Consider the following 22,303-nt stretch of genomic DNA (forward strand, 5'->3'; position numbering starts at 1 on the left):
GAGTATATCCTAGAACACATCTAATCATAGTCGTATAGTACTAATGAAAAACAGAAATAGAGGTCAGTAAGAGAGATCTATAGACAGATACAGTTAATAAGGGATATAAGAAATAACTTCTGGTTGCTTGGCTGGCTCAGTTGATAGAGCATGCAACTACTGATTTCAGAGGCCTAAATTCAAGCCCTACATTCTTTAAAAAAGAGAGAGAGCAAGAGAAAGAGCCTAAATTCTTGAGTAATATAGCATCTAGTAATAACAATGTCAAAAGTTTAAGTGGTCTTGATTACTGGATAGTAACTAGCAAAAAAATCAGGATCTATACCACAAACCAAAAAATATATAATGAGTAGTACTAAAAAGAAAAATTCAGACTAATAGGTATTTATAAGAATTGCAGTGAGATAGTTTAATTTAAAAAGACCCACAGACTAAACTATGTGAAAATCCAGTATTATCAACGTATTCTGTATTATTTAGCCCAATGATATCCTCACAACCTAACTTCTGTTTACTATCTGAATTGTTACCCAGGCTATTAAAACTCTCCTCCCTTGACCTGATAACCACTTCCTCCTTTTTCGCTACTTTGATTGTGGATGCTTTTTCTTAGTACATCTCAAAATTGAATGAAAATTTATAGACGTACAGATGTACAAAAAGAATTTAAGAATATCCCTGAAGTACAGGAATGAAGTCATGAGTACTTGGACTTGAGTGACAGCAATATAAAGGACATTGAGACATTTTGAATAGAGCTTATGCCCAGTTGACACTGAAAGTTTTACTGTATTTTGTCATCGGCTAAGGAATTATGAATGTAATATTGTCAAAGGTGGCTACAAATTTTACAGGGTTTGAAAGGAAGAAGAATAGCATGTTTTCAAAATTAAGAAATCTGTGAGTGGGGAAGAGCCAGCTTTGTTTCACAGGAATGGAAGTGATTTTTTTTTTTTCCGGTATCAAAACAATCCTGACTTTTTTTCCTTCTCTTAGGGTATATTTTCCTTTTTTCGACTCTGCAACAGCCTCTTTAAACTGTTTAAATGAGAATGTCCTTGGCTCAGAGAGTACTACTCACCTGGCTTTTCACATTACTCTTCTTGATCATGTTGGTGTTGAAACTGGATGAGAAGGCACCTTGGAACTGGTTCCTCATATTTATTCCAGTCTGGATATTTGATACTATCCTTCTTGTCATGCTGATTGTGAAAATGGCTGGGCGATGTAAGTCTGGCTTTGACCCTCGACATGGATCGCACAATATTAAAAAAAAAGCCTGGTACCTCATTGCAATGTTACTTAAATTAGCCTTCTGCCTTGCACTCTGTGCTAAACTGGAACAGTTTACTACCATGAATCTGTCCTATGTCTTCATTCCTTTATGGGCCTTACTGGCTGGGGCTTTGATAGAACTTGGATATAACGTCTTTTTTGTGAGAGACTGACTTCTAAGGACATCATTTCATTTTACTGCTGTTCAACAAGCTATCATTAAAGTGTTCTGAATCCTTGCAAGCTTGAAGAATACCAGAGAACTGAGAAAAATAACCAAATGTAGTTTTATACTGCTTCCATAAAACAGTCTTTGTGAATCATGGACTTCTAGTCAATCCAAAGCTTAATTATTCAGTATTTCAGTTATTAATATCCTTATTATCCCTATATAAATAAAGTTTGTTTTTGACCTTATTTTCTACTTGACTCTTAAATAATCTGTTGAACGTACGTGGTCAATTTGTAAAGTACATAAATATGAAGTCTTTAATCTACATTATTTGGGTAGAAGTTTAATATAGCCCCATTACGACCAAAGTAAATTGTCATTTGTGCTTGTAAATTACAGAGGAAAAAACCTAGTTACTGAAATAGTTGTGCCACTTCGTGTTTATATTCAGAAGGAGTCTGGGAGTTTGCCAGATTTCTATGTAAGCTAACTTCATTGCTACTTCTCCCTTCTGTTTATGGCCCATGAATTAGAGGTGGCAATATTAAAACAGAGCAGAGGCTTGCCTATTCCTAAAGTTAGAGGGAACTTTCATCCTGGTTGAAATCAGGACAGTTCTGTTTATGCCTGTTGTCCTGGGCTTCAGGAAGTTAGTGCTCCTTTCACTCTTAAAAGTGTTCTGGCTTGAGAATTTATGGATGATCCTACCAAAGCACTCAGCCCATTCCAGTGAAACATAGGTGACATTACTTACAAGAATTCCAAACAGTCTTACTTACATGCAATATAACCCCAAAGCAGGTGATTGTTCTCGCCCTATACAGCCCTCACTTTTAGCTCTGGGAAGAACCCAGAGTAGTAATTTGTCTGTTTTAAAAATACCTAACACACATGATAGTGATTCCTGGCTGCTAATACTTGAGAGGATTGCTTTGAATGTAGCATTTTGGTCTAGTTCTCTTTTGTAAAGAAGAAAACAAGACAAAAAAGTTTAAGCTACACACCACAAATTAATATAGCTTAACTCCTTGTTTGAAACTACAGAGGTAAACTAAATAAATAAAAATTGATCAGTTACAAGCATTTTTCTGTCTTATAATTGGTATATATTCCTTTTATGAGCATCTAAAAATAGGATGGAAAAGGATAGTTAATATAGGGAACATAATGTTCCAGGCTTGATTAGATATTCCTAATTCAACTGAGAGATCCAACAGTTTGGTCTCTATGATGATAGATTCAAAGTAGAAGAAGGCTTTCATCTCTATGAGAAACCAGATAGGAAGATTCTGAAATTCAGCAAAAGCTGTATTTATGCAGTATTAACTAAGTATGATCTCTCACAGGGAAAAGGAAAAGGACAGCACCACATGTAATTAGCTGGGTCAGGAGTCGGCAAAATTTTTTTCTTCTTTTTTTTTTTTTTTAAGATTTATTTATTTATTTATTTGACAGACAGATCACAAGTAGGCAGAGAGGCAGGCAGAGAGAGAAAGGAGGAAGCAGGCTCTCTGCCTGATGTGGGGCTTGATCCCAGGACCCTGGGATCATGACCTGAGCCAAAGGCAGAGGCTTTAACCCACCAAGCCACCCAGGTGCCCCGGCAAAATTTTTCTGTAAAGGTTTATCTAGTAAATACTTTAAGCTTTGTGGGCTATATTGTTTCTATCTCAACAGTTCAAATCACTTCTGTGATGAAAAAGCAGCCATAAACCATGTGCTATGTTCAAATAAAACTTTATGGACAATGAAACTTAAATTTTGTAAAATTTCCATATATCACAAAGTAGTATTCTTTTGACCTTTGTTCCAGTTACTTAAAACTATAAAAACTATTCTTGCCTTACAGCCATATGAAAAACACCCCTAAGCTAGGCCGTAAAACAAAATTTCCTAAGCTAGGAAATTCTGTATGAGATTTCTAAGAGAAAAGGTGGGAGAGGTCTCCAAGGAAATAAGAGAGAAACTGGGTAAGAATTATATGTAAAAGGTGACATAGTAACTAACCTGTTGACCCATGAGGTGCAATTAATTGTAGTAGTATCTGAGAGGTTCCCAGAAAGTACAGCTTTTTCTTATTTACTGTATACTGACAGACTAAGTAAACAACTTGAAGCAGCATAAGTTATTTGCTTATGTTTGCCTCCTTGATTCTGGCACCAATTCAAATGTGTGTTTTATCCCCAAACCACCAAGGAATTCTTTCAGTTCTGACACTACTTGGAAATAGGATCTGATCCCACAGGTTAAGGGTTCAATCCCAGAAGATGCCCCTCCTCCCTCCAAATTTGAGATACCAATTACAAATCCAGCTATAGATCGGATGTTCCCACTACTCCCAATTAATTTGCTAGAGCAGCTCACAAAACTCAAAGAAACATTTTACTTACTAGATTACTGGTTTATTATAAAAGAATATTATAACTCAGAACAGCAAGATGAAAGAAATGGTAAGGCAAGGTATGGGGAAGGGGCCAGCAGCTTCCATGCTCACGGGATATACCACTCTTGCCCCATCTTTTTGTGTTTACCATCCCAGAAGCTCTCTGAACCCTGTCCTTTTAGGATTTTATGGAGGCTTGATTACATAGCATATTAATTAAATTACTGGCCGTTGGTGACTGCACTCAATCTCCAGTTCCTCTCCTCTGGGAGATAAGGAAGGAGGAAAGTTCCAGCCCTTTAATCACGTGGTTGTTTCTCCCTGGTAACCAGTCTCTATCCTTAGGTTGCCTAGGAGTTTTCCAAGTCACCATGTTAACGTAAGTTCAAAAGACACCTTTATCACACTACTAGGGAATTCTAAGGGTGTTAAATTCCTGTGCCTGGAATAGGGATAAAGACCAGATTCATATTTCTTATAAATCACAGTCTCACAGCCTTAGTGGTTGGAATACATTTAAAACATTAATTAAAGGGGATGAAATTATGATCACAGATAGAAAAAGCAAAACAGAATAATATATAAACAATATTGCAGAAAAATACCTTCACATTTGTCTTTAGTTCTAGGATATTATCTTTATAATACAAAGATTTAACTTAAACATGAAAAGTTCCTTATGAAGCCAGTATTTTCCAGGTCAGCATGCACAAGACATAACTTAATCTGGTTTGGAGCAAAAGATTTATCAAAAATTCTGAGGGATGCCTGGGTGGTTCAATTGGTTAAGCATCTGCCTTCAGCTCAGGTCATGATCCTGGGGTTGTGGGAGCTACTCCTGCATTGGGCTTCTTGCTCAGCAGGGAATCTGCTTCTTCCTCTGCCTGCAGCTCCCCTGCTCGCACGCACTCTCTCTCTCTCTCTCTCTCTCTCTCTCTCTGACAAATAATAAATTTTAAAAGTCTTTAAAAATTTTTAAAAATAATTCCGAGCAAAAGCAACTTGTGAACAAAATAACTTTTTTTAAGACTTGAAAATATGAAAAGTAGAAAATATTCAAAGAATTCACAACTTGTTCAGCAATATTTCATGAACACAGATGCTGGGTATGGTGGTACCATCAATCCACCACATGAAACATAAACATGAATCCACCGAGAGAGCTTTCAAGTACTAAGAAATTTTGTTACACACAGCTTCGAGAAGTAAAGGCCCATCTGTGGGCTAAAGTTTACTGTGATTTTAAGAGTTATTAACCTTCAAATTAGGTCATCTGCTTTTCACTCTGCTTTTTTATAGTGCAGCAAGTAAGAGAAGCTGATGGTGACTAATGAACAGAAGTGATGGCCAAAAAAAAGAGGAAACCATAGAACATTTTTCATTATTATAGTAATATATGTAATATGCAGGCATATTACTATGTACCTGTGTCAAGAATAGTTCTCTTTATTGAGAGAAAATTAACCTGAGTCCTTTTAGCATTATATCAAGAAACAAGCCACGAACTACAAAAGGAGTATCCTTTCCTTTTTTTTTTAAAGATTTTATTTATTTGACAGAGATCACAAGTAGGCAGAGAGGCAGGCCAGAAGGTAGGTGGTAAGTAGGCTCCCTGCTGAGCAGAGAACCTGATGTGGGGCTCCATCCCATCCTGAGATCATGACCTGAGTTGAAGGCAGAGGCTTTAACCCAACAAGCCACCCAGGCGCCCCAGGAGTTTCCTTTAATCTTGATTGGTCATGTTTGCTTAGTAAATGTCAGCTGTCCTCAAAGTGTTGTTGGGGTTCTTAAAATTCATGACATAGATAGTGAAGGTATATGGGAATTACAGTGTTAGAACCAGGATAAAACAAACAAGGAAAAAACCCTCATTATAATGATGGAAAAACTAAAGCCCAGATAAATGCAATGAAATCAGTCCATGGTCATTGACAGATGGTGAAGTTTTAACTCCAAATGCTACTTCCAAAATAGGTTTGCTATTGAAGAAAAAAATATATATAATGCATCCATGGAAGATATATCCCAGTTATCAAATGCCAGATAAGGTAACCCTGGGCTAAAAGCTTTTATGAGAGGGATCTACTTTACACTTTAATATTTTACTCTCACTTTGCTTGTCCTATGTGCAAATTGCCATACTGTAATCATACTGGTATCTTACACCACAAAGTAAATTTATTACTACTATCTATATACTACAAACCCAAATCTGTAATCAGGAAAGGTAGTCTGTAACAAGACATGATTTTGAATTGCTGGCCCTGGGCAAAACCGTGATCTAGGAAGAAGTACGTTTTGGAAATCTGCCTACCTCCTCATGACCCCTTGATAAATATCTTCCTCTTCCCAGATGCCTATCCTTTGCCCAAAATTAGAGAGAGGAATACAGAGAAAAGGTAATTAGTGAGAAAGGCATAAAATGATTAGGCTGGCCCAGAACATAGCTCTTCTGACTCTTCTTTTTACTATGTTAGTTCCAGGATCAGAAGCTAACGTTCGTAGTGTCTATAATATATAAACCAATGGATTAAGCACTGGGCATATTCTGTCATTTTAATTTTCACCACCAATTAGCAGAGTAGGTACTCCCTCCTCCCCCTTTTTACAGATGTGAAATAAAAGCTAAGTGATTTCTTCACATTACACAAGTGTATTCCCCTTTCATTAGCCATAGCTCTACGACTCAAATCCCCTCAGCATAGTATCATAAAAGTGAAGTGGCTTTACAAGTCTGTGAAAATGTGCCACCTTTGTGTCCTTGTCCCACTCCTGCAACAGCATGGATATGGACTTAAAAAAATAAGTGCATGTTATCATCTTCAGTATTTTCAGTTTTTGAATATTTGTATCAATAGGGAGACTTTATCTTGCCAAGGCTTAGCAAGCTAAAACTCTGACTATAAGATATTAAGGTGCTTCTTATATATTTCCCGTTTTAATCACTTTAGGTCTAGTTTAAATATATCCTCAATTGGTAACGACTATGTTGAGTTTTACAGGTTTAACAATCTTTGTAATACTTTCTCCACATTGCCCAATGGGCCTAGATGTTTAACAAGTAGCTTCTTAATTCTTCTTACTCATAAGACTGAAGTACAAAATAGAAACTCGGTCTCTCTATAGCACCTGCTGATCTAATTTTCTCCACGTTTTTATTGCAACTCTAGAATTACATTATGAATTAAAGTCAGAGACAGGTTTTATATCATAGAAACGTATGTAATTATTTTTCCCACCCACAGTGAAGTTAAGGTACAACTTTTGTTCCTTCAAATATTTATTGAATACCAAGTGTATATGTTAGGTGTCAAGGATACAAAGGGATTAAAAAAAAAACTTGTGGGGCGCCTGGGTGGCTCAGTGGGTTAGGGCCTCTGCCTTCGGCTCAGGTCGTGACCTCAGGGTCCTGGGATCGAGCCCCGCATCGGGCTCTCTGCTCAGCGGGGAGCCTGCTTCCTCCCCTCCTCTCTCTGCCTGCCTCTCTGCCTACTTGTGATCTCTATCTGTCAAGTAAATAGATAAAATCTTTAAAAAAAAAAAAAAAAAACAGAAAACAAAACAAAACAAAACTTGTAACTTCTAGTTCATGGTTTAAGTACAGCCCAACATGTACTTAACTAACATGTACATTAAATGATGTAAACAAAGGGACACAAGAAGCAGGGCAAAGAAATGGTTCTATACCAGCTTTGGGGTAAAGGGACAGCTGTAAGGGATGAACTCAGTAAAAAGACACACAGAAGAGATGTTTAACTAGAGTTTTGAAAAAAAGATTCCACAGTATTGTATTCCAAGCAGAGATTTCCCCAGCAAAGGCAAAGAATTTTAAAAGTACATAAAGGAAATGGCAAGTCCTGGCACTTGGTAAAGCTGAAAATTGAGCACATTAATGGAAGACTAGTGGATGAAGCTGAAAAGGAAGGGCCATATCATGAAGGCTTTTTGGTGTGATGCTGAGCATCTAGTTTCTATTCTTTCGGAAAGGAGCTACGGAATATTTCTAAGCAAAAGAGTAATAATCATATGTGTCTTAGTAAGATTAACTTGGTGGTAACAAAGAATGGATTGGAATGGGGGCAGGGGCAGAGGACTGCAAGCAGCAGACTAAAGTCATGGGGTTATGAAGATAATTCAGGGCAAAGTGCAGAGACCTAAAGAACCTGAGACGGCTTTAAATAGTGGTGGCTAAGGCAAAAGAAGACATCTAAAGAAATGGAAAAGCAAAACAGAACAGATAGGTCATACATACAACGTTTGAGGGGGTAAAAGATTGCTAACAAGTGCCATAAGGAAAACAGAAGTATTAAGAAATGAATCCACTGAATTTGGCAGTCAAAAGGTGACCCTTGAGAGAACCACTTCAGCTGGGTGATTAAATTTGAGGATTGAGACAAAATTGTAAGGAAATGAGGATGTGAAGGCAGACAGAGATTTCCAAGAACTCTGTCACTGAGGAAGAGGTATGAAACAGTAGCAAAAACAAAAGCCAGACTAAAGAAAAGTTTTTGTTTGTTTCTTTTTTTTTTTTTTTTAAAGAAGAAAGACTCATGATTTTTCATATAAATGTCTGGCTCAGTTAAAAACAAAAACAAAATTTCAAAGAAGAAACTTGGGTAGAGGGAGGATGTGGAACTGCCAGTCCAAATAAAACTTTTAAGCACCATATTATGCAAAATAATTTGCAAATATGCTGACTTGTCTCTGAATCTGCCTGTTTGTAGTCTTCAATAGTACCAAAGCAAAGAATTTATAGGGAAGCATACAGATATGACATTTTAAAAAAACAGATGCATAAATTCTAAATTTCAAAATATGTGGAAGGATCCAGACGTATTTTAAGAGTGTAGTCTTGGAAGGCAAATATAAGTAGTATGTTTTAATTTTACTTTTAATTTCTAATTAACATAAATTACATTTGCCCACATTTATATTCTCAGCTCATTCACACGCCCTGATTAGGTCTATAGTCCTAGAGGGAAGATAATCTGAAATGCAAGATGTTATCCCCTCCTTTCCCTGATCTCCCAGTAGAGATATGACATACAACATCTATAAACTTAAAGAACAAAAGGCATCTCTGCTTTTAGCCTCTTGTGTTGACATTCTAAAAAGCAATGGGTTTCCATCTGCAATATGCAGTATGTTAAAGAGAGAAAAGCCAGAGCAGAGAGAGAAATTTATACTTCTTTCGAGTTATCCTTTTAATTATTTTATCTGAGGTACACTGTCAGAGCCAAACATGTCAAACATAACTCTTTCATGAAATAGACAAAGCATTCTAAAACCAGTAAAATTCTCTTTACATATCAACGTAGTTACATCGGGTGGAAGATTAATAGTCAAGAGCTCTTCTATCACTCTGAAGACCTAAAATCCATCATGTCACTTTTTACCAGCTTAAAAGTTATTTTGAAAACAATGCACTTTTGTCTTCCCCTCCTGGGACAGAAATAGTCCTGTCTAGAGGGAAGGGAAGTGACTTGGCATGTGATCTCAGCACCCACACCAAACTAGTTTAACAGCCTTGCTTTAGGTAATCCTCAATATTCTAGGCTGGTATATGAGTCAACTTCTCATAATTTTTAAGAGAAAAAAGACTTTCAGATCGAAATCACTTTCAAGGTCTTACGGTTTCAGTTGAAGACAGAAACAAGAACTTTTAAAGACGAGATGAAAATAAAATGTCAAATGTAAGAAAATAATACAAAACAAAGGTAAAAAGATTACAGTTATCAATTTTAGTATTTATTGAAGGTGGAAGACAAGGAAAATTCCTCTCAAACTCTAAAAACAAATCCTGTATCTCTGCTAAATGTAAAATGAATTTTTAGATATTTGCTTTACATGACAATAAACTTGTCCAACAAAATAACTGAATGCAAATTTACCAAAACAGTGCTAATCTATTATTTACAAAAATGATCTCACCCGCAAGAAGTATTTGGGGAAAAAAACCATTTCACACTCAGGAACACTAATGAAATACCTTGAAGACATAACACAAGAAATAAAATTTGTCCTACCCTTTCTGGACCCCTCCCTCCCATTATAGAATGGATTGAAAATGAGTCTATATGGGAATAAACAAAGTATTTCCAATAATCTCTCTCACGTGCGTGTACACACACACACACACATACACGGAGTGTTGTGCCAGATCAACCTAATTTTTATTTAAGGTCAGCAGCCTTCAGGACAAGGGAGATAATGAATATGGCTTCAGTCAAGTTTTCAACTAAATATCACAAATGCTTAATTCTTTTGCTAGCTAACCAGCTAACCTGAGAATGGAAAAGATTCTACTTCTTCCATAGCTAAAGGGTATGAATCAAAATAATTAAAAAGAAACAAAAAACAAAAAGCAAACACTGTAGCAGACACCACTGAGGTACCTTAGTTTTTTTTAAAGGTCTGTGTATCAGTTTAATAATTTACATGATGACTGTTTATTTAGCATAAGATCATACAGAAACTACATCTCAAGTGCTTTATCGTTCTGGTCCAAGAAATTAGAAATATCAACAAAAAAACTTACGTTCAGATAAAGAACTGGAATGTAGTAACTAGGAAACCTTTAATATAATGCAATATTGAAATAGAAATTATCTGTGTTTAACAAAGGTAATCAGCAGGTTCTTAGATTGCATCTGAAGAGGATTTTAAAATTATAACCCATAAGACAAGGGATATTACCTTATTCAAGGTGACAAAGCTGTATCTTGAAATCCTGAGCCCACTGATTTATATTTCATATATTTATATTGCTAAATGCATACATTTTGTCAAATGTAAAAATGCATTTTACAAAACATTGAATTTTCAGAATATGGAGAAGTTTTGAGTACTGGTTATATAAGGAACTATACCTAAAAGCAACCACTGTGGTTGTTTTAGATACATCTTTTAGTTAAAAGTTTAAGGCTCAAAATATTTTGGAGGGATACCCTAAAGACATTTTATTACTGTATGATCTCGTGCATCTATGTGTATACTACTGGAAAACTAAAATATTGTTAAATATATCGCCCTTCAATTTTAAAAAAAGGAAACATTAACCACATGCTCTCCTGTTTCTCAATACTGGTTTGTTACGAACTTTTTCCCCAAAAGGTAGATGCAAATGATAAATTTAGCTTAAAAGAGAAGATTAAAGTGGTGAGGAGCAGACTAAGACCGTAACATATAAAACCAAATCCCTATTTACAATATGATTTATACCTTCCTTATCCCATGAAAATTCCTATATTGCAAATATATTGATTTCCTATAAACCAATGAGATTTCCTACAGTATTTGCCTAACCCTTTTAAACTGTGGGCCAGAAATGACCTCACTGCTGCAACTGATCTTTTCTGGTGAAATGCTTCTTAAGTGGCTTCTTCCTAACCATAAAGATAAGCAGTTTTATGGGTACCACAAATGAGGCTGGAGCAGAAACAATTTCAATTTCAACAGCAACACTAAACCAAAGACAGCACAAAGAATCTCAGTTAAAAGTCATCAACCAAAGTATGAGCCCAGAAAAATACCAAAGATAAATAAATGTCCAATGAGCAGAGTTTCTGTTATCAAAGGATACATTAAAAACATCTGTTTGCCTTTTAATTACAGTAGTGGAAGCAGTCTCAAATAGTGCTGAAGTCTGTCACTGAAGAGGTTTGTTTTAATCTTTAGCTAGGCACTGGGAATCCTGTTTCCTATCCTAATTTTACTTTCCAGAGCTTTTTTTTTTTTTTAAACAAAACAAAACAGTACTCTGAGTTTTTTACCTTGCCAGGGTAGGGAGAAGGATCCTTAGAAAAATGAGGTAACACAACTTATTTTGTTAGTTATATCTCTGTATATGGCAGTTGAATCATGGCCCTTAAGATTTTGTATTTGTCATACTTTCCTCCTGTTCTGCGAGAAAAATTTAAAAGAGGATTTTAACTGCTCACAACTGAACATTCTGTAACTACAGATTTTTACTAAGCTACTATTAAATATAGTACAGGTGCTTATTAGTAAGAAAATTCTCAACTTTTTCTCATTCCAAGCACTATAGAGACGACTTACGTTAGGGCTATGTAATCTGACCATGTAGCTTCATGAGTTATAAGAGTTAAATACCACTAACAGACCTTGTTTCTCCCAACTTTATAAAACTGCTTCTATTACCTAAACTGCTTTCTGAATGTTGAATATAAATATTTTAAAATGTATTCCAGGGAGTGAGGCTAGGAAGATTCACATACTCATCTTATTCAGCAATTTAAGAAGTTATGCAAAATATGATATACATATCTATATATATTCCCATACATACACACACATATATAAATATGCTTTCATAACTGAATCTTGGTTTTAAAAATGCCTACACAGTGTGGGGAATTTAAATATTCACTAGATTCGAATACGTACATTTGCACTCCATTACCACTCTAAATGGATACACCAGCAGAAACATAACAGACCAAATAAATGATTTAACTGAATTGTCAGTTTGTCTTTTTGCAGACCCAACAGAAAACTATTTATTATCATGAACCTTTATTAAGTGGCTCACATTTCCGTATAAATCACACTAAAAAGATTTTTAAAAAGCTATTTACACTACAGTGCTGACACATTAAAATGAAAAAAAAAATTGGTATAAATAAGCTCTATGGAAAAGCCTTAAATTGTCAAAAAAGAATTCTGGCTCATATTACAAAATATATATATATGTATATATATATATATATATATATATGTTAATGTCAGCTCTATTCTAAAACCTACAATTCCAAATCAAATGATTCTTAAAGACTCCTTTTGTTTAAACCTGTTATGTTTACAGTGCATCTGGCCCTAAGTGCTTTGATCCTTCACAGTTATGGACAGGCACTGAGGAATGTTACAAAGCTACATAAACTCTATTTTGTAACAGACTTGGGAGCAAGTACTTGGCTTGCTTTCAGAATTCATGAATCTTTATTACATTATTAACTTTAAAAAAAAAAAAAGAATTTTAAATGGTATGTACAAATTTAGCACAGAATGTCATCATCTTTTCTATCTTGATTTGAATGTGCTGAACTGTGTTGCCTTGTATCAACTAGACTTAAGAGACTTCCAGGGCACAATTCTTCCTTTAAATCTCTGTTGCTGTTTTCAAATTTAGAGTCCTTGTCAATCTTAAATTCTGTAAATTGAACATGATCCAATTTTGCTTTAACATTCTTGCCATCCATATTATTCGGTGCTCTAGTCTTTTCAGGAATATAAACATTCACAGGTTCTTCCTTGATTCTTACAGATGCAATAGGTTCATGTTTAATCTGCTGTAATTCAGATTTAGAATGAAGTCTGTCTGAAAAATTAGAATCCAAGGAGGTTTTGCTTACAGCACAAACCACGTGGTCCGTGTGAGGTCCAAGAACTGATGATGTGGATTCTGGTGATGTGCCTGTTTCATGAGTAGCTGTATTCTGAGCAGTCTCCTCCTCTGAGTGATATAATTTGAGTCGAACGTGCCATGCTAAACTGCACACTGCTGAAACTGTCTTAAACTGATGAACAACATTCCTTGGAATAAAATAAATGTCATTATCATACAGCTGAATCCTGGCATAGCGGATGCCTTCCCTCCTCAGTTGATTAAGTTTTGCATCATCAACCCACTGGACGCACTAAAAAAAAAAAAATAAATAAAGAGGAATATACCTTTAAGTCTTTTCTACAATAAAAATTAAACTGAAGACAATAATGGTTTAAGATATACCTGGGACAGTGGAGGTTCATGTAAATCTAACTGCATTCGTTGAACTACTTCTAAGAAATCTTCAGCATGAAAACAAATTACATCTTTGGTTATTCGGGGTTGAGCAGGCCTAAAAAAGAACATGAGATAATGAAGAATCTTCCATCAATGTTTTGTTCTGTTAAGTCCTTATTAAAATTTAAAGCAAAAACAGTTTGTGATCAAAACAAAAGGACCAGAAATAACGTTAAAATGTAATATAGAAGATCACTGTACATATTTAAACAAAAGGATAAAACCATGAGTTTTGACCTAAACATAAATAAAACTAACTTCATTTTATTATAGCTATGTATAACCGTATTTTTAAAAATTAAAATAATTTGAATTGGTTAATTATGCAAATCAAAAAACTAAGGGCTTTATTTTAAAGGTCAATACTTCAACAAATTAAATGCTGAAGATGAAACTACTACATAAAAATTAGAGGTAAATATGGGGCGAAAAGAATACTTTCTTCTAATAAAGACATATATAACTGCAGTTACATCTAAAATTCCTTGGTAACCCTTATAAATTAAGAGAGATTCATTATAACAGTGCTAATAAACTACTATCAATCTATTTGTAGGGGCTAATAGTATCTTTAAATATAATTCTAAAAAAAATCCCTAAATTCTTAAATTAATTACCAATATATAAGCAATTTTTACAGAAGATGATCAAAAATGGATTCTGAAATGAAATTCCAAGCAACATAATGCCCCCCTGCAAAAAATCATACCAACGCAAATCATAAACAGATTTTTAAAAACCAGTGATAAAATCTAACGAATCATTAGGGCTCCTGGGTGGTTCAGTCTGAGGCTCAGGTCATGATCCCAGGGTCCTGAGATCAAGTCCTGCTTTGGGATCCCTCCTCAGCAGGTAGCCTGCTTCTCCCTCTCCTTCCCACTCATGTTGCACTCCCTCTCAAATAAATAAATAAACAAAATCTGAAAAAAAAATTTTTTTTTAAACTAAGCCTTATACATTACATTAATACACAGGGAAAGAAGGGTAAGAATGATGCAGGCTTCTCATCAGGGATAATGACGATACAGTAAGCACCAAGTGAACCTTTGGTTTTCCTTAACCTTAGTTAAGACAACTGTTTTCACATCTAGTCACTTAGAAAATGAAATTATTACAGTCAAACTGAAAAGAATAAAACTACTTTCTAACAACTGAAAACTTTTAGTGCAATTATACCATTAGGATATCCAAATAACAGTGAAAAATGAAACTTTCCTTATGGAATATTACTGACAAACTTCCCAAGAAAACATTTCACTAAAATAACAGTAGTTCAAAAATAAACAAAAAAAGCAGTAGTTAATATATACCACTCTCCACAGTGCACGGCCTTCAACACTCCAACAGCAGCTGTAGTCTGTCGTTCAAAACCTTGTCCTATATGATCTGCATGGGCTCTTGTCCTGTCTTCAAAGAGCATCTCACGGGGCTCACTGGTTCGAGGTAGGTACTGCAGGTTTTTTATTTCATTGGTAGTTCTGTTAAAATAAAATTACATATATATAATATAAAGTGGAGTAGGGAAAGAAAGAGAAGCAGCCCTATATATTAAGGTTTAATTGCCTTCAAACATTTGTACTGATGTACAGAGGCTTAATTGCCATGAAACATTTAATAATCACAATTCAGACAGAATGAAATTTTAAATCACCAGTTCCCAAATCAGGTTCTATCTTTAAAATTAACAAGTACAAACAAAAACAAATATATAATCCCCTCCTTTTTCTAACATACCCTTCATGGAAATGGTAGCTGTAAGATGGATAGACAACTAAATTATAGATGGTGTGGTTTACCCAAAAGTTCCCCTGTCCAGAATCTTTACCTGAGGTTTGTCTGGGTCTTATCTGTAGAACCATGCCCCCACTCAAGCCACATGGCTAATGTAAGATACATATCCGGGAAAAAACAGAACTTAAAAAAAAATGTATTAATTAATATTTATAGAATACCTATTATATACCAGGTCCTATCTAGGCACTGCAGCTAGTGAACAAGATTGTAATGAATGTAACAGACAAGTTCCCCACTTTTGTGGGAGTTCATACTCCAGTGAGAGAAAGACCAACAAGTAAATAGCAAGAAAACACCAAATAATAAGTGTTTCCACAAAATGTGCAGAATTTATTGGAGGTAGACAGAAAACCTTAGTTCCCTCTTAAAGAGTGCCACTGGCACTCTATTCTATTGCTCACCTACATATGCACACGGAAGCTGCTACTTAGCCTCATTCAATGCAAAAACCCTCTCTAATTTAGCTACAGAAGGGGAAAAGGGTGAGAATTTCTTTGACTAGGAGTCATCATCTTATTTAACTTTCTGTACAGTTTCTGTTGCTTTCAGAGACAACTCCAAATTGCCCCCGTAACTTTCTCCTCTCATCTTCGTCTAAACCCCTAGAATCACTCTTTTCTTACTAGTTCTTTAGTTTACCTGGAATCACTCTGTCGTATTAGTTCTCTAATCCCCCCCAAGCTCTACTTTTACTGCTCTTTGTGTATGTATGCTTGTATTACAGTCATATTACACACTCACACATAGACACATGCACACACAGGTGATGCTACAACATCACCTTTCACCTTTTCAACCTTTGTGATTGATGTTCTATAGGTGTCAGAGAGCAAGATGATGACCTTGATTCCTACAGAAAGCCAGCAGGCTTTCATGCCTACAACTCTGTTCTCATTAACACCACATTCTAATGAACTTAAGACTTTATATGAAGCATTTAGCACCGTGCCTTGGGCAGTGTTATTAGTTGCTGAGACTATAGTGTGATGTGAAATCATCACATTTACATGGATTTTAATCCCTGAAGTACAAACAGTTTACTCTGAGGGCTGGTGAATTCCCTTAAATGACATGTAAAACTTTGTGGATGTCTGTATTTGTTCTGGGGAGAGGCCTTTGGATCTCAAAATGATTTATAAATCCAAGTTAAGAACCACTGAGGAACATACAATTTTATCATTTACTACCAACTTATAAATTAACTTGTAGAAATTTCATTCAAAACATATTTATTAAGCAGCAGGCACTCTGTTTATGTGCTAGAAACACATTAAGTAACAAGCACAACATAGCCCCTGTCCTACAGTTTACTTAGTGACCATTTTCCCTGTTTTTTTCTTTCAAGATTAATAATCACTGTAATTAATAATAAAACATCTTTACAGATCTAAATAAAGGTATCTATTACCCACTCCATTCCCACCAATGTTAACTCAGTGTACATTTTTTCCATACTTTTCTGTTTCACATAAATACACGTTTCTTTTCATACAAATAGACTCATACTATGTACCATATTACTCTATTATTTTGCTCTTTTCAAATGTCATCCTTCCCGATCAACACACATAAGTAACTCATTTATTTGAACTATTTCACCATATATTCTTTTAAGATTTTATTGTTAAGTAATCTCTACACCAAACGTGGGGCTCGAACTCACAACGCCAAGATCAACAGTCTCCTACTCCACTGACTGAGCCAGCTAGGAGCCACAAAGGAATGGATATTGTTTTTTGTTTTTTGTTTTTTTTTTAAGATTTTATTTTGCTGTATTTTTAATTGGAATGTACCAAAATGAACTCAACCATTCCACTGTTAATGGGCATTCAGACCATCCTGAACACTTTTTCTCATGATAAATAATGCTGTAATTAATATTCTTATACATTTACCTTTAGTGCTTTCCTATCTTGGGACAGATTTCCAAAAGTAGTAGCGCTGGATCAGAGAGAGAGAGAGTGTGTGTGTGTGCATGGATGCGCATCTGTGTGTTAAACTTCATGAGCTATTGTTAAATTACCTTTCTACCAACAATATATAAATGATCTTGTTCCCTCACATAACTCCCAGCCAGTAATATTATTGCTGTATATTCTTTTGCCAGTGTAATAGGTAAAAATAATATCTCATAATTCTTTTAATATAATTGACTGAGGCCCATTTTTTACTAGGTTGTGTTACATTTTTCTTGTCAATTTGGGAATGCTCTATGATATTAACTTTAGTCTGTCACATATTACAAATGTTTTAGTTCAGTGTATCATAGTTCTGAACTTTGTTAACTATTCTTTTATAAATAGTATTGTCATTACATATTTTATCTTGTTTAGAAAGGTCTCTCCTAGGGGTGCCTGGGTGGATCAGTGGGTTAAAGCTTCTGCCTTTGGCTCGGGTCATGATCTCAGGGTCCTGGGATTGAGCCCCATGTCGGGCTCTCTGCTTGAGCCTGCTTCCCGCTCTCTCTCTGCCTGCCTCTCTGCCTACTTGTGATCTCTGTCTGACAAATAAATAAATAAATCCTTAAAAAAAAAAAAAAAGAAAGAAAGGAAGAAAAGAAAGGTCTCTCCTAGGTTTAAAAACTTTATTCTTGGGGCGCCTGGGTGGCTCAGCGGGTTAAGCCGCTGCCTTCGGCTCGGGTCATGATCTCAGGATCCTGGGATCGAGCCCCGCATCGGGCTCTCTGCTCAGCGGGGAGCTTGCTTCCTTTCCTCTCTCTCTCTGCCTGCCTCTCTGCCTACTTGTGATCTCCGTCTGTCAAATAAATAAATAAATAAAAAATCTTTAAAAAAAAATTTAAAAAAAAGTTAAAAATAATAAAATAAAATAAAAACTTTATTCTTATATTTTAATTTATCTATTATGTTTAAATCTCAAAATTACTTCTTATATGAGATGGGGCTATGGCTTTGTTTTCTTTCAAATGGACTTCAATTATGTCAGCATTACTCATTAAATAAATCTTCCTTTTGCTATTTATCTCATACATTAAGTTCTCAATATACTTTAATCTATTTGGGTCCTCTACCCTATTCCAATGACCTTTTTGAGCTTCATAGTTATTTTTAATATCTAGTAACACAAGGCCCTCCTCACTTATCTTCTGTTTCACAGTTTTCCTGGCTATTTGTTGACTTTATTTTTCCTTCTCAACTTTAAAATCATTATACCCAGTGCTGGAAGTGTGAGTTCAACTAAAATGCTAAAAAATTTCAAAGGACTATCATTTTTTTCCAATCTGGAACATAGTAGGGGTTTTCATTTGTTTAGGTATTACTTTATATCCTCCAGATGATGTTTTGCTCAATATGGGTTCTAAATATTTTTTATTAAACTTATTCTAAAAGTTTACAATGTCTTTGTTGTAAATGACATTTTTTCCATTCCTAATTACAATTTATTGTCATTTGCCCACATTTCTCAAGCCTTATTTGTATTTGATATTTTATTAAAAATTTCATTAGCATGTGTAGCCCTTTTCATTTCAAATACTCTTAACTTTCCCTTTTTTCCTTCTCCAGTTTTCAGCTAACGCACACAAACACACACACCCCCTTGTATAAACATCTATCCCTGGCAATAAAAATTTGTATTCAACATACCTTTTCCTTTTGAAAGGTGACTTTGGCATATCAGCCACAGGGATCATTTGTTCTCCTGGGCGTACCCACATGATGGGACCATCATCACTGTCTTTTCGACTCTCTAATTTTAGACTAGATAGTGTCCCCCATGGCAGTGTACACTAGAGGCAAATAATTACATAGAAACCAATTATTTTCAAAATGCATCTTCAAATACACATGAAAGTATACTGCCCCCCTGACAAATTTTCATATATGCCTTTATACTTATACATTTGAAATACAAACCTATACTGAATATATCCCTGTGTAGTCATGCATTTTCCTTCAAAAATTCCATTACAAACATGCCAAGAGTAATTATTCTTGCATGGCTCCCTCCTCTAACCCTGCCAGAAATATGATTCACTATATTCACACTTGTTATTCTTCCTTCTACCAAATACAAGGGTCACATGATGTTAATAAGCTAGCAAAATAAGCAGGTGTTCTCCACGAGAATCTATAAAAATTAAAAATTTGTTCTAAAAAATAGTAATCTCAAAAAAAAAAAGGATACCTCTTTGATTAGCTATAATGAAAACCTAACAAAACAAAGAGGAAAACCAAATCAGAATCAAAATTTATTTCTGTTTAGTAGTTCCTGAAAAAGGTTGCTGATCTAAGAGCAACTTTTCTTTTAAAAAAATAGAGTTATGTCTAAGGACCATTGTCCATGGAATGTGAGAATAGTATTTAAGAAAACCATTCATTCACCCCATCCCCTTTTAAGAAAGGGCAGGACTGTCACATGAAATTTTTCTTAAAAGAATGCATTTAGCTCATTTGTCTTTAAAATTAAAACCTAAAACTAAAATATTTAATTAATGGTATTTTTAAAATGTCACTCAAAATAAATGCAATCAAATTCCATAATGTCACTAGTTGGGAATAAAAGTAACAAAAGGTTTAAAATGAATAAAAAAGTAAATGAAAGGGGAATGGATTAGAGTGAAAAAGATAAGTTAGAAAAAGTTAGAAAATGGAACAAGAAGTGAAAAAAGAATAGATCTACAACAGGTTATATGGCAAATATTAGAGACATGTATTCTGTCACATTCTGACCTCTGAATTACTAAGTAAATAACTACATAGCTCAGAAATTTCTCTCTCAGTGGGACAGCCCTAACAGCCCACAAGAAGAAAAATTTTTCTAGAATGCAGAGATTACTGAAAAAGTAAAAAGAATCTGGCTAGAAATCATTTAAAGAATTCAAAGGGGCCTTAAAGCTACCTAGCCTAAACATGATGTTTTATGGATGCAGAAACTAAATCCAGAAAGTTTAAATGGCTTGCCCAACCCAGCGAGGTAGAGCCAAGATTGAAACACAGATGTACAATTTCCCAAGCCAGTTTTCCACAATGCCAGATTGCCATTCCTTTGTCCTAAACAGTTAATTTAGTAGGCATCCTTCCTGTACTTCTTAAATCCTCTGGCACTTAAATTTATAAAAAGTCAATATACAGATGGAACCTAATATCCTCAAGTGGCATCAACAAGCAAGTGTTATTTTTTGGTTCAACACTTAGCTCTGCCATTATAATTAATATCTGAGTCACATGCACACACACTATACAAGAATTGTATTTCTGAAACAACTATGATTTCTGTCACCCAGAGCATGAAAGTGATACCCACAATCTAGATTGCTTAGTATTGTTTTCTCTTACTTTTAAAAATGGTGAATCTTCCAACATGTCAAGGAACTCAGGGAAGTAATCTCCCACTTCTTCATCAACTGCTCCCACCAAGCTGATCTGTCGCATTGGGCCAGCTCTGTAAGTACCGTGAGAATATGTTCTTTTTACCTGAAGGATACGGATTTAATTAAAGGTTATAAATAAAACAATGTTTGCTATCATTGTGTAACACCAAATTATACTGTCTGAGAATATTAGAACGTAATGTGAGGTAAGCAAATCAAAACAAAAAGCCTTTAAAAACAGTAAAAAAATAAAACTAAAAATAAGGTGTGAAAAAAAAATCCATACCAGAGCAAAATATTTTACCTTCTCTAGCTATTCCTATGCACTGCTTATGAAAACACAGGTAAGATACACAGCATAATTCTAGATAGCAGACTATAACTTCTCCTCATAGTATAGCTTATTATTTGACCTATAAGGCCAATGAAATTTATAGTCAAAAGTTCATATACCTACATTTTCCTAAACGGTTCATATCTTTTATTGGAATTTCTAAAAGTAGTCTCCCTGAGATGTTATATTTAACCATTACCAGTGGTTTGTATGTCTGAAAGGCTACTAGGAATGATCTTCCCTTCTAGATCATACCATATTAATTAGGATCCAGTTTGCATTTCTGTGGTTAACTATTCTGTGAAAAGCTACTAGAGATTGAGAATCAGGAGTGCTAGGTCCAACTCTATCTTTACTATCTAACAGCTATGTGACCTTCAGATATCACATGAATTCCTTAAATTTTAGTTTCCTTAAGTGGAATGATTTACCTCAGACTGCTGAAGGAAATTTAGTAATTACAAAGCTGAAAGCCACCTGCACAATGCTAGCAAATGGGTAGCATTCAAGTATCAACTGAAATAAACCAACCTGCATTTCAAGAATCTTGATACCTGGGGGTATGTGGGTAGCTCAGTGAGTTAAGCATTTGACTCTTTATTTTGTGTCAGGTCGTGATCTCAGGTTCATAAGATCAAGCTCCACATGGGGCTCCACACTGGGTGTGGAGCCTGCTTAAGATTCTCTCCCTCTTCCTCTGCACCTCCCCACCCACTTTTAAAAAATAAAATAAAAGAATCTTGATACCTGAATTCTGGCAAGCACATTTAAAACCTGCAAAGAAATCTATGCCTTTTCATATCCTAATGTTAGGAAACAAGAATCTTTATAAAGCAAAACAACTTCCTTTCATGGGGGACATAGGTGGCTCAGTAAGTTAAGCACCTAACTCTTGATCTTAGCTCAGGTCATCATCTCAGGATCATGAGACTGAACCACAGGTGGGCTTCATGCTCAGCAGGAAGTCTACTTGAGATTCTCTCCCTCTCTCTGTCTCTCTGCCCCACTCTATCTTCAAAATAAATAAATAAATAAATCTTAAAAAATAAAGTGCGCTGTAATGTAACTTTTACTTATATACCATTTAACTCAACTTTCTAGTTTAAGAACCCAATATTCAAATAAATATATTCAAAGGAAGTCATTTGGAATCATTAGTGTTTTAAACATGGCAAATTACATATAACAATGCAATCAAATTAAAACAATATCTA

General features: G+C 35.0%; 2 protein-coding genes across 6 annotated transcripts in view; one reads left to right on the forward strand and one right to left on the reverse strand.

Moving 5' to 3' along the window:
* The window catches only part of TMEM60 (transmembrane protein 60), an 80,425-nt gene that overhangs the window by 2,642 nt on the left and 55,480 nt on the right, over nucleotides 1–22,303 (forward strand). Inside the window, exon 2 of one of the 5 annotated variants that reach the window (XM_032304079.1) lies at nucleotides 997–1,692. The exons of the other annotated variants lie outside the window; for them this stretch is intronic. Coding sequence (XP_032159970.1) covers nucleotides 1,047–1,448 — 402 coding nt within the window. The 5' untranslated portion in view covers nucleotides 997–1,046 and the 3' untranslated portion in view covers nucleotides 1,449–1,692. Of the gene's footprint in view, nucleotides 1–996; nucleotides 1,693–22,303 lie in introns of those variants that run through there. 5 annotated transcript variants of the gene reach the window in all.
* The window catches only part of RSBN1L (round spermatid basic protein 1 like), a 70,043-nt gene continuing 56,109 nt past the window's right edge, over nucleotides 8,370–22,303 (reverse strand). Inside the window, exons 4-8 of the mRNA XM_032304085.1 lie at nucleotides 20,721–20,858; nucleotides 19,029–19,171; nucleotides 14,943–15,110; nucleotides 13,579–13,687; nucleotides 8,370–13,486 (exon numbers count right to left, since the gene is read on the reverse strand). Of these exons, the coding sequence (XP_032159976.1) occupies nucleotides 12,845–13,486; nucleotides 13,579–13,687; nucleotides 14,943–15,110; nucleotides 19,029–19,171; nucleotides 20,721–20,858 (1,200 nt within the window). The 3' untranslated portion in view covers nucleotides 8,370–12,844. The remainder of the gene's footprint in view (nucleotides 13,487–13,578; nucleotides 13,688–14,942; nucleotides 15,111–19,028; nucleotides 19,172–20,720; nucleotides 20,859–22,303) is intronic.

This window comes from Mustela erminea, chromosome 11 (genome assembly GCF_009829155.1).
Source record: "Mustela erminea isolate mMusErm1 chromosome 11, mMusErm1.Pri, whole genome shotgun sequence".
Lineage (NCBI taxonomy): Eukaryota > Metazoa > Chordata > Mammalia > Carnivora > Mustelidae > Mustela > Mustela erminea.